The sequence below is a fragment of the Ochlerotatus camptorhynchus genome, unplaced genomic scaffold (genome assembly GCF_037179485.1).
Source record: "Ochlerotatus camptorhynchus isolate MF236.1 unplaced genomic scaffold, CSIRO-AGI_Acam_v1.1 ptg000609l, whole genome shotgun sequence".
Taxonomy (NCBI): Eukaryota; Metazoa; Arthropoda; class Insecta; order Diptera; family Culicidae; genus Ochlerotatus; species Ochlerotatus camptorhynchus.
In genome coordinates this window covers 334,686-348,457 of record NW_027041089.1, presented here as the reverse complement: position 1 = coordinate 348,457, position 13,772 = coordinate 334,686, and the positions used below count along the sequence as shown (strand labels likewise).

Genomic DNA, 13,772 nt, shown 5'->3' with positions numbered 1-13,772 from the left:
AATCGGCCCTCGTAAACGTCAATTGGGATCGGTGTTTGAGCATTATTGACCCGCCCTGAAGAGAGCCTCCAGCCGGGCCTCTTGATCAGCGTCAGCAGTCTCTCGATTCGGAGAGTGGCGCTTAAGCTGCTGTTTGCAAAGAGCTTAAAACATTCGTTACCAATTTACTCACGAAGAAGAGAGAGACGGCAAACTCCCCTTCTTAGATCTTCTCATCATCAGGGAAACGTCTTCGTTCAATTTCGAAATCTATAGGAAACCAACAAACACAAAGAGAGTAATACCAAGCACTTCAAACCATTCCCATCAACACAAAATGGCCGCTTTTCACCACATGGTTCACAGGATGCAAACTCTTCCCCTTAGCGATACAGGCAAATCAAAAGAAATAGCTCACATTTTTGAAATCGCTAGACTTAATGGGTATCAAGAAAAAACAATTCAAGCAGTAATCGATAAAAGAACAAGGGATCATTTAAGGCGTATTTCGACAACTCTTACACCAGTAACTGAGGGTTTAAAACGGGTAGCGGTGAATTTCGACAAAAACATTACCAAACCATTGATTTCAAAGTTTAGAAGTTTTGGCCTAGATTTAGTATTCAGCAGTAGGACAAATCAGCTGAAGTCACTGTTAGGATCAACTAAAGATTCAATAAATGTCTTAGGGAAAGCCGGAGTCTACAAAATCTCTTGTCCAGATTGCAATAAAATCTACATTGGTCAGACGAAAAGGACTTTGGAAACAAGGTTTAAGGAACACATCGCAGAGGTAAAAAAGGCTAACAAAGAGATGGATAAAGGACTTCATTATGAATTTAAATCCAAGGTTGCAGAACATATCGTCACAAAAGGGCACAATTTGACTAAGGAAAACATTGGGGAAGCTCACCGCTCCGAAAAAAATAATTACGTTTTGATTTTTCTAAAAATATTGGAAAAAAATATCAAAATTCTAAGAAAATCACATATTTTTTTATTTTTCAAAGAAAATTCACGTGCAAAAACATTTTTTATAAGTCATTATGGCATAAAGTTGGACTCAAAAAACCACAAAACATCGACTTTTCGGTTTTGCTGAGAGTCCAATTTTTTTTCATGATGAGATAGAAAAAAAAAATTACATGTAATTTTTGACAAAAATCTAAGGAACAAACTGATTTGCTTTGATTTTTGTTATTTTTTCCCAATATTTTTAAAGAAATAAAAATGTGCCGAAAATATTTTTTTATTTTCGGGCCGGTAAGCTTCCTCTTAATATCCTGCGGACTGTATCTTCGCCTTGGAAACTAGACGTAGCTGAAAGTTTAGAAATATTTAAACATAATCCATCAACATTGCTCCATAGAGATCAAAGAAACGGATAGTTGCAATTATTATGATTTCAAGTTTAGGGTGATCATCTTGACCCGTCTACCCCTAACACTTAAATTAACTTTTTGCGTGACCGATCAGCCTCAAGTGATTATTTCAATTGGCTGTATAATATGTTTCTTCACTCAAATACTTCAATAAATGAGAGAAAGTGGCATCATTTTCATAGCTTGGGGATTTTTCAAGGAATTTTTCTATCCCAGCTCCCGCTTAGTAAGATCAAACGTCGAATATTAACATGTTCTGTATTCTTCTGAGATTCCCTGTCTTCCTCGTAAGAAAACGTAAGATTTTTTTTTCTTGTCAAAGATGTAGTAAACCCCCACTACGACGCTACTATTGTTTATTACTGCTTTAGGGTCAATCAACTAATCGCGTTAATACAAACAGCAATCTAGTTGTATATCCGCTATAGTTTTACCATATGCCACACGGTTCAACTATACGTTGTATGGTGAAATTTTACCGGTTGTGCTACCAGATTGCTGTTTGTATTGGCCCCATAAGGGATGAAACCAAAATTTTGCATCGATTATCAACAATTACTTGCAAGACCCACTTTCTTTTCTTTATTCCAGTGGCTCGTTTGCGTCACAATAATCGATTCAGTTCAGAAAAGTTACTCCGCTCTTTTCTAGAAGATGGAAAAATGCAAATTTAAATTCTCCTATTGTTTCAAGCTGCATAATGCCGCTCAGTCTAAACTCTCTTTAATAGCCACTTCAAAAGTGTTCGACGCTCGGGGAATAATTAACATAAATATATTGAATTGTAAAAGTTATCCGTTGAAAGTGTTCCATTTTTGCATTTAACAATTTTTCTCACATTAGGAAATCCATTTCCTTTGCCTTTTACTCATATACTTTCACGTCGTCGAAAAGAGCAAGTTTCGCTTTCGAGTGTGCTATTTCGCAACTTCCTCGCAAACAGGAAGAACTGTGGTGCCTACTAGGTCTCCGATCGCAGTTTCCATTTATTTCCAACATCCTAGTTTTTCAATAGGCCATTAAAACTTGGCCTATCGCGGCCATCTTGTAAAACAGCTTAATGATGCAGATTTGAAAATTAATCCCGAGTAGGAATATGATTTAAACTTTAAAATCCTTCTGTTAATCAAATAAAGCTTTTATTTATGTTTTCGATGACTCTACGGGGGAAAGAGACTCCAGGGCTACTCAGTAGACGTATTATGTTAAATATTAGAGATTTAAAAAAAATATATATATGAAACTGGTTCAAATAGGTAGATTTCGACTTTTTATACCCCACAGCAACACTCAAATCGATTTAAAGTACTTTATTCGAAAAACTTTTAAAACTTCTCTCCCATCCCTAATAAAATTGTTATGGTTATTTTGCTTAACGACGTATTCCAGGTATCATCCAAACCATTTGTAGAATAATTGAACCATTTGGGTTACCATTCGATTATGTTTTTTTATATAAAAATACCTTTTTGAAAACTGCAACATCAAGTCGTTTTTCAAGATGGCCGCGAGAGGCCAAGTTTTAGTGGCCTATCGCCACACTCATACACTCATAAAGCGTTCACGGAGGGGGGAAAACTCAAGTGAAAACACATTAGAGAGTCGTTGTTTATGCTTTTTTCCTGTTCATCTCGTTGCAGCGAAAAAGCGGACCTGAAATCACGATCCGACAGCACTAGCGTACCGCCGCTCGATTCCATCTATACCACTCCGACCGGCTTCCATCATCATCACAACGGAACGCCCGGCTCGCCGGAAGCTATGAAGGTACGAATGGCTGCTATGATATTACAACCACCGACAAGGGTTTAGCAGATACCCACAAGTGAGACTGATTGTACGGTAAAAGAATCCCTGGTGGACGCTAACAGTAACGGTAGCACTAGTCCGAAAAATGCTTCAAACACTGACCGATCGGTTCCCGGATCCGACTCAACTAGTCCCCCTAGCCGAGGCGATCAAACGGAACCAATCGCCAGTGCCAGTAGCTATCAGTCTCAGACTAAATCTAACGACAGTAATGAAACGAATGGTGGTGGCATTCGCTTGTTCAAAGTAAGTGATTATAGTGTGGAGAAATTCAATCGATTTCTAGATAAACTAGATAAAAATAACTTTTTAATTAAAACGAACTTTAAAAAATCTTACTCACTAATTCTAACTAGGTCGCATGTAGCAGAGCAGAGTTTCGCTGTAGCGTGCACAACCAAAGATAGTAACAATGACAGCAACAATAACTGTAATGATAGTGTAGAAGGGAAGAAGCAAAAGGGAAATTTAATTAAAGCCAACTCCAGCACGGGCATCTATCATCAACTGGGAAAGAGCATTGAACAGCCACAAGAGCAATTGGACAGCAAACGGAAGCCACCAGTGACGCATGATTTGAATTCTATCAGTGACACCGGAATTCAACAGTATCCGACTGCAGAGAGCAAGCAGAAGGAAATCGAAAGGGTAAACGAAAGGCAAAGGCCAGCGGAAGCTGGCAATAATTACAAAACCAAAAGTTTGTCATTGTCGTACTGCAATGAAGGTGGAAAAGATAACAACAATGATAGCGATGAATTTTGCCAGTCGGAAATATTCGATAACGACTCGACAGTTCCCGAGAGCCAACTAGACTTTGTTGTGAATGATCTGACCGGAGATGCAGAAAAGACGGCAGATAGGATTCAAGTTCCTGCTAGGAAAATGGAAAACAATTACGAGAATATACGTCCATGCAGTAGCAGCACACTGAGCCACTGCTCGAGAAAGCATATCCGAAGGAAATCCAATATCTCCTACCGGAATTACCACCAAGAGGACAATAACGGTCGAATGAGCCTATCGAAAGAGGAGCATGAAATCAGTAGCAACAATGATGCAAGAAATAAAAGTGCCATACCTACACGTTTTTTCAAACGCCAGGACTATGCTCAGCCGGAGCTTGATTTCCCTTCGGACTACTCGGAACCTGGTGGCGAGGGAACAACATTTAGCAAGCGAGGACCAAAAGTCAACGCCGATCTGTTCCATCTGCCGTTTGGCACCCGCAAGAAGCAGGACAAAATGCCCCAGTTGAAAAATATAAATCTCAACTTCCCCAATAAAACCACCCATTTTGACGAGCAAAACCAGCAGCCATCGAATAAAGTAGCGTGTCAGCCTCACCTGGTACTGCATCCTGTTCAGTGGCAGAAAAATGAAAACAAATATTTTAGTAAAGCTAAAACACAAATCTTGAAACTCGGTCAACGATGTAAGCTCCTTGGCACCACAAAGGAAAAAAGAAACCACTACATCAGCTCATACAACTTGGATGACTTGATAAAAGCCACTCATAAGTACGAAGAAAACGAAAAATCCAATCTTAGCAATAAAATTGTATATAAAAGCTACAAGTCCGAGTTGGATCTAACGAAAAATCTGGCCTATCTGGATACGTTCCTCAACGAAACGTTCGATAACGAACCGGAACAGGAAGCACAAAAAGTGCGAAAACCAACGCGTCCGCGCCACGTACACAAGCGTGCAAAATCCTGTTCGAAAACTCTTGACCAGATGCTGATGACAGCATCGACCACAACCGCACCGCTGCTGATGCCGCAGCCTAATAACGCACGGACGCAAAACCTAATTCTACTGGATGACGCGTGGAGTGAACATAAAAAAGTCAACAGTGAACAGCTCAAAAACAACACAGTTTCCTCCTGTTCTAGAGCTAGTAGAACTAATAAAACAAAATTAGCTAGTCTTATTAAAATGGAAAATGACTTTAGCACGACGACGGTGGCGAACGAACAGAACCTGTTCAACGATGCACGCCCGGTGATGGCGGGAGAAAAAAGTGGCAAGAGTAACACCACTTCTAGTTCGCTCAGCAGCAGTGACTACGCTTCCGTTTACAGTGCACCTTCCCCCGGTGCTGGAGGCAACAACTCGAGTGGTAATAAAATTCAAAATTTGAAGCTGATTGGTACGCCCGAGGAAACACTGCGCTGCTGCGGCGAACGAGGTGACTTTATCGAGTACTCTCCAAAACGTCCCTCGAAAAGTAGAACCGAAGAAAATGACTCCAACCTAGACCTGTTGGTGCTAGACGATGGTAGCTATTATTCGCTGCGAGCCAATAAATCACACCAAATTCATAACAATTCCTCCAACTGTTCAATTCCTATCGAACGCTCCCACAACCAAGACCCAGAGTTCTATCCACATGAGTTTCATAATGCGTCCACCCTTCAGCTGCCACGTCTATCGCAGCAGAACCTATACCCAGATTCATCATCGTCAACCCATCGACAGCAGCGAGCAACACGTGATCCGGCACAGTTTCGGAAGCAACATAACAATCCTCATCATCGCCGCCACCACCATAATCACACTCAACAGCGCCAACATCCACGTCGATGGCACCATCGACAGTCGCCACTTGAGGCTGATTTAACATATCAAGAGGATTATCTGGAGCACTATCAAAGCACACGAGCAGCAGCGGCAGCGGCTGCAGTTGGATTCAAACCGGTACAATCGAAAGGAGGAAGTGGTGCAAGTTCCGGTACCATCGAGAGCAATTGTGATTCTTCGCTGGAATACTTTCCGAATCAATCATATCACTACGGAAATACAATCATCGATAACGAGACTCTAAGAAACAATATTTCCGTTAACGAACGAGGCCACGTCGTCGACAACGCCGACAATGACGTTGATGATGAAGATGACGATTCCAATTCTCTGGATGACAATGGTGTCGATGATGACGATGATGACGACAACGATGAGGACGCCGACGACGGCGACGACGATGGTAACCCAAATGGTGATAACGATGGCGATAGTGGCGGAAAAATTGCGCGGGATGTCATCGTCAGCCATGACTATAACGACCGTGTAGCAGGGCGAAGCCGAGCGCACAGTTTCACAAATGATTTCAGCCAGAAGGATTTTCTGACAAGCTCCAGATCCTTTAGCAGAGGCACTGCTGTAAAGCTCTCGCAAGCCAGTGGAACTGTTAATCCTAGCTTCCTAAGCAGTTACGGTCCGCATCGGGTAATTGTCTCCAAATCGCACAAACAGCGTGGTGAGCTCGTCTTGGAGTACGAGTGTTAGCAGGAAATTAAACCTTGCCCTGCAATCACATATTCTCTGAACATATCGCATCGGATGTACTTATAGGCGTAGCTGCTCGAGCAAAGCACACAATTAATCCTACGACTCAAAATGAAATCGATTTTCACATGTGGAACATAATGTGGTAACGACAATAATTAGTATGTAAGACGAGAGACACTCGAACAGTCTATACATATATAGTGCATAAGTTAGTTATCCCAAAGATGAAAGTTAGTAGTATTATCAACGACAAGTGAGTGTACATGTTTGTAAATAAGCGCTTCGGATTTATCCTTTTTACGTAACAGAGTTTGCTACAAAGTTGGAGTTGCTTAAGATGAGAATTTTATACTGTTACGATGAAGTTTGTTTGTAAAGTTTAATTAATTACTTTTTGGCGTAAGCATTAAAAGCATACTGCCAGCAGCCGGTGCTAATGGTACTCTCAACTTTAATGGCCCAAACGTAAACTGACCAGGGAAATTTAATTTTGTCCTCGCTTATTACATCTACGAACCAGCAGTGAACCACCCTCCACCTGATAATAAAAAATAAATAACTTCTCAATGGTGGCCACTTCCTTCAAGTTTGAAATCTTAAACGACCGAAAAGTGCTTTGCTAATCAATAAATATCTTCTCCATTTCTACAATATACATTCAATACAAAATGCCTCAGCCCAGCTGTCGATTATCTTCGTTAAAGAATAATTTCGTAATTGCAAAATAACTCACTTTGAATCGAAAATACCCACTGCATCATTCCCTGTGCCCAGCGTGGCCCACCCACAAAGGATAAGGAATCCGATGTAACGTTCTCAATCTTCGTTACAGGAGCTTGCGGCACCCAGTAAGCATATTCAAGAAATGTTTCCTCACAAAGTCATAACAAGTTTTTCTCTTAAGCAAGACAGTGGCAGTGTCTCTTTCTCTGTCGTTGAGGGAAAGACAACGCTTCTATACATCCGCTGCACTGTGCTCAAATTGTTTAACGAAGAATTCCACTAACGACCATGTTTAGTCTAGGAAGGCTTCGTCAAAACTATTTATTAGGAAACTTTGAGATTATGTATAAACCACTGAACTTCGATCATTATCTTCTTCGTACGATAACCAATTGAAATGTTTCTGAACACAAGAATTTAAAAACATTACTGCAGTATATCGAGGGAAAATTTTATCATTTTTTTTTCAAGGGCCAACCCCTAGATTTGTGCCATTAGGTGAAAAAAAAACTCTCTGAAAATTTCAGCTCATTCCGATGTAACACGAGCTGGCGCTTTTGATTTAAAATTTATATGAGGATATTGGTTGAAATGTATGAAGAAATAATATCCCTTCACCCTTTCGTGTATAGAACTGGCTCAGCAAACTTCAGCTGCCTGTATCTGCAACATATAAACTAGATTACCACTAAATATAAAAGTTCAAATTTTGCACAGGCCAACATCCAGGCTCGTGTCTTTAGATGCAATAACCACTATCTGAATGCTTCAGCTCTTTTTAACTTTACACGGGCTGACGCTTTTGGTTTAATGTTCTTGTAGAAGATTTGGTTGAAATTTCCATACACAAAATGCTCATATACATTCAAAAGCGAATACCTCAATAAAACTAACTGGATTGCAATCTTCAGCTAAGTTGTTACTAATTAACTGAACTACAAGTTTTGAAAATCTGAATCAAATCGAGAACAAGGAAACTTTTTTATGATCGATTGAGTGTAGGAGTGCCCTTTCTTCATGTATATTATACAAAATTCAAACTAAAAGCGCCAGCAAATTGGCCTTGTTGACTCTATATATCAGTGCCGTTGTGTGCTATTGATGCAACATCCTCAGTCAATTCAAAGTAGCTTAGATGCTCCATAAAGATAGGCTAATTTACGATTCAATACATGATTCTACCATGACCTCATCGATTACTATAAAGAGTAGTAGCAGTGATAGTGTACAGCCTTGCTTCATGCTAGCGACTAATCGGATAAGCCCGGACATGACTTCATTAGGCGCAGGGCTCTGCTCGAAAATTTATAATTTTATCCGGCACTCTCTTGCGTCTCAGGGTGCCCAGAGATTCTCGTGATTGATTCGTATGAATGATTTTTCGTTTTTTGAATACCAAATGCAGAAACTCTCCCAATAACGATGCATCCCAATCGTCACGCACAGTAAAATCCCCCTTCTTTTGGAACTTCACATAGAAGTTCTGCATTCAGTCTATAGGAAAACATACAGTTCCCCAGATACTACAGAATAATTAATTAAACACTTTGTGCGATCAGCATGGGGTCAACTTTAAGCATCTCTGCTATCGATCTCTGTAGCCTTGTTGGATTTCATGTTTCGGATAGCTACTATTATCTCTTGAAGGGATGGAGCCTCGGAATTGTCGCGAAGGATGTGCCCATCTATGCAAACCAACAACACCGGATACCCTTCAGTGTTCTCTAATTTAAAGTAGGGTGCATAGTCAATATCGGTGTCCTTGCTTGATATTGTCGCCAAAGAATTCGATTTTGTTTAACAAAAGGGTGCGACTTTGGAGGGAGCTCTCATTTTTCGAAGGGTATAAATAGCTGGACCGTACAGTTAGAATCGATTTCTTACGTTATATGCATGAATGGAAACTGTATCAAAACCGAATACTTCCTCTTTACAGAATAGTGATGGAGTAATACGACCTGCACTAAACTATAGACATTGGACATACTACAATAGATTAAATTACTGGTCACAGTTAATTTATGTAACTCATAGTTAATGAGTAACTGCAGTTTTTTTTTCCAAATATGAGTAAATTTCGTATGGAAAGAAAATGCTTTGAGTCAATTGAATTCAGTCCCTGAGTTGTTGGAGTTGGTCGTGTAGCAGAGAATTTCATAATTCTATTGAGAATTCAAAAGGAACTATGCGAAAAAATCGTAGGCGATTCCGAGAAGAATTACAAGGTAATTCAATAACGAGTTTCCAGAGAGCATTTCATAGAATATGTGGATGCAATCCACGGTAATTCTGAATACGCAGAAAAGTTTTCACGATATCAATCTAATAAAAGTCTTTAAGATTTCCTAGACTTTTAAAAATGTAATATCTTGAATCTTACATCCCAAAATATGGATAAGTTTTCTAGATTCTGGAACATGAAAAGTTTTCAAGATTGAAATCTAGCTGGAGATTTTTAAAATTTCAATAATTCTATCACTCATTCTGGTATGAGTAGTCCTAGATTAATACGAGACATTAATACGCTACCTAGAAATTCATGGACGATTCAACAATAATCAACGATAAATACTCTAGGACATTGAAAAAAGTTACATGTGATACTATCCCGTACCTTATAAAAAAGTAATAATTACTTAAAGAAGTATTCTATGGGACTAGGAAATTAATTTTCAAGCAGATTTCTGTTGAAATATTAACCATCCAGCAACATTATCCAACCAAGGAATGTAAGACTATCTTACAGTTTTGTTTAAAAATTAACCGAACCTGTAAGGAATCACCAAATGAACAGATTCTGAAATGCAGTCGTCAGAAGACTTTTCAAATAATGGTGTAAAATAAATCTAATTGCTACTTTTATGAAGTATATACATTCCCGCCTATACAAGCATTAAACCCAGAAAATTATGCAATTGAAGTTTTGAAAGAAAAATTTGACCCTGGAAAAGTTACAGGCTTATGTACGCTTTTCCATTTCTTACCATTGAATCTGACTCATTTTTTTTAGTTCCGTTTACTTAAATTCGCAAAAACGCAGGTCGCACATAAACTGAGTATATTTTCCTGGATTTTCCTCAAACATCTACTCGAATCGAAGAAAATTTGAATCAGTCTATGAATATAGGATATGGTCATACGTTCTTATTATGGTGTGCTCCAGTTATGGCATATGAGAATTCTATAGACCATAATTGGAACATACCATACTAGGAAAGTATAGTCCCTACTCGAAAACTAAATAGTTTTTTTTCTAAATTTTCCTCTTAATCACGCAGATACATGAAGAAAATCGAAGGAAAATTTACTCAGTTTATGCAAATTTGAGAAAGCGGATCTTATATTTTAGTCGGATTCATAGGCCGTGTAGGTATTCCACATTTCCCTGGTCAGTAAAAAAAATGTTGCAAAACGAACAAAACGGTCAAAAATTTGATTTTTCCTACATTTGACGTACATGAAAAATTGTTTGAAGTGGCCTGTATGTAAGAGAGAATCACAAGTAATGCCGTGTTGAGTGTAGAACGAATCTAAAGGCTATTTCCTGAAACATGTATTCTACAGTTGCATTTGATTAAATACAATGAATAGAACTGTCCGATCTGCAATTCTTATACTGCTTTTCAAAGATTTAAATATTCAGCAATGGTTTTCGGTTTATGTTTTAAATTCATAGAATTATTATTTAATGATATTTCAGAAAATAATACAAAAATATGAACAGGTCTATTATGTAATCAACCTAATCTGAACAAAATATGACCGTTTTTTTTTCTCTACCATTTGATGGTCCATGGTGCTCCGTAAGAGGGGACAAAACACAATGATCGATTAATTAGAACACTTTAATTCCTACAGCCCGAACATAACGAGCTCCAATCAGCCATTTGTGGTAAAGATTTCCAATCGTAGCGTACAATCTTCGACGGGATAGGAAGAAGAAGAAAAAAAAACCAGCGAAAACCATAAAAAATAATGATGAAAAGGCCATTAATCAACCGACCGCACACTACTCTACTGCACCACCACAACCACCAACAGCAGAACGGTCCTGGCCGCGGCACGCGATATTCATCTTCACCGGCAAATGAATACTCAACCCAAAATGTGTAGGTGGTTTATTCCAGGCGGGAGCTTTTACGCCACTTGCCGAGTTCCTTTCGCAAAGCGAGGCAGTCCTGGGCGATATCGCTCGTAGAGGAAGCGCACTCTGGGAAAAAGTCGTATCTGGAGCAATAAAAAAGGACGAACAGCAAATAACAGCAGCCGCATCATTAGTCGCTTCTGAGCAAGTTCGAATTAAATTATTCCTCTGTATTTGGCGGAACGCGAACGTTACTTGGTTGGTAGAAAATCCAACCTGACACCACGAGCTTATTAGGATGATCCAGCGAATGGAGGAAATATCGTTACACAACTGGCAGATTCGGATTACTGTGGAACAACAAGAAGAATAAGAAGAATAAAAACAGCGCTTGTATAATCAGAGCTTCCAGCTGCGCGAACAAAGATTTCTATATATTTAGATTTTGTGTAGATATGAAAGAATTAGTTATGAACTTGTTTCGAATACATTTCTTCGCACTACGGTCAATTACTTGCAACGGTCACCACCAAGTAGTTTCATATTTCCAAGTCAAGGATTACGATTAAAAAACTAGCAAAATTATATCTTGTCAATTGATTTCAATCGGATAACTTAATCGAGTCCTATCAAAGATTTATTCAGGTTTTATTTGAGTATACTAACGTTTAAAGATATTTGTTAATTTATTTTATTTATATTAAGCTTTAGTTAGATTTGTTTTAACCTCTCTAGTTTTCATTTACCCTCCTTGCATCACATTTTAAAGAATGAAATAAACCAAATATCAAAATTTTCATCTCACCCTCTGAATGTGAATTGTTATTCGCTAAACCAAAACGAGAGAGAACGGAAAGCTTACTAATCCATCCATTCACGTTTACTAACCAATTAAGCAATCTGTCACAGCCGAGTAATATAATGTCGTACACCCACGAGAGTGCAATGCAATGCAATCATACTAATAAAGGAAAAGCAAAATGATTTTCTTTCAAGCGTTTCTTTTTATGTTATCCTTCTCATCGTTCTTTTTATTTTCACCATTTCCTCCGAACAACTCTTTTCCGATTTATTTTTACTTCACTGCCAATTTCCCCGATACCTATCATTGCATCACACCTGCTCAATCCTTCCTCTCTGGTTTCCGTTTTGATATGAAATCGATAAATCTCACCTTTCCTCCGAACGACCACCACAACCCACCCCTACACGATTCTTTCAGCATCCGTCCTCAAATCACCCCTTTCCCGATTCGAGAGTTTGATCTAGTTATTCTTCAGGTTTATTTTTTTCTTTCATTTTGCATTTTACGTTCTGTCTGATTTCACCGTGTGTTGTGTCACCTTTCTCACGTTTGTTCACCTTAGTTTCCGTAGTTGCGATCGCGCGCTGGCTGTGCAAAACGAGGAAATATCGTCTTGTGTTTGTGATGTTGCTAAACCCTCTTCCGCCCCCGCCCTCGATCCAAAACTCTTTGCATCACCCACTTTATTAGTTCACCCGTTTCCCAGTATCCCGCAGAGTCCAAGGTAAACCTATACTTCGCAAAAAAAAACGAAGGAGAAAAAAGCCAACAGCAAATACTCGGCAAACTTCGGTAATGGCTGCAGCTATAACCATGCAAAACACGTCAAGCTACGTTGGATGACAATTGATGAAAGGTTCTTCTAGATTATAAAAATACATGTGCAGTGCTATTAGTAAATTGTCCGTACATTACGCTTTATAAAATTTAACTTATGTTTTATTACTGGGTAAAAAAGAATAAATAATCTCAAATTAACCATAACAGAAACATTTAATCTATAGCAAGGTTTCTCGAAGACATTTTTCATTGTCTCACCTTCATTAGAATTCAAAATGTCCAATTAGGTGATCGAAAAGTTATTTTTTTTTGTATTAATTTATTTGTACAGGCTCAATCGAATAAACTTTACAGAGCCGAGTTATCATTTGCATTATACATGATTAATGTCTTAAATCTAGAGTTAAAGGAATTGAACCGATTACTCGCGGTCGTCTCGAGGTTAGTGGAGATTTACAATTTTTTGGATGGGGAAAGGGAGAAGGAGGTTTGAAATATGATTTATTATACAAATATTTAATTAATCCTAAAACATGAACTTATTTCTATTCATCTTGAAGACAAACATTAAAAAAAAAACTACACGCACAATACACAAACTAAACACAAGGTTAATCAAACTTACAATCTAAGGTTAGTATTCTTAAAGTAAACATATATGAGTTTCATAAACTCCAAATCGAAAAGTTATTATAGAATATAAATAATTGAAAAGGTTTCCCAAAAATAACGGGCAAACTCCTTGAAATTTGATGCAAAATTATCAATAGTATTGCATACCGAGGATATTATAAAGATACAACTGAACATTGGAAAGAATGAATAATAAAAATTATGTTGTCTCCTCTGAAAAAGAGGAACAATATATTGAAAAAATTAATTAAGTAGTATTGAAATGGTTTGCCTGCCATTAACGAAT

General features: G+C 38.4%; 1 protein-coding gene across 1 annotated transcript in view; it reads left to right on the top strand.

The window, feature by feature from the left end:
• Nucleotides 1-9,151, top strand: part of LOC135714094 (uncharacterized) — a gene marked incomplete at its 5' end in the record, with an annotated part of 83,744 nt that extends 74,593 nt beyond the window's left edge. Inside the window, 2 exons of the mRNA XM_065237361.1 lie at nucleotides 3,002-3,172; nucleotides 3,233-9,151. Of these exons, the coding sequence (XP_065093433.1) occupies nucleotides 3,002-3,172; nucleotides 3,233-6,458 (3,397 nt within the window). The remainder of the gene's footprint in view (nucleotides 1-3,001; nucleotides 3,173-3,232) is intronic.
• Nucleotides 9,152-13,772: the final 4,621 nt, after the last annotated feature.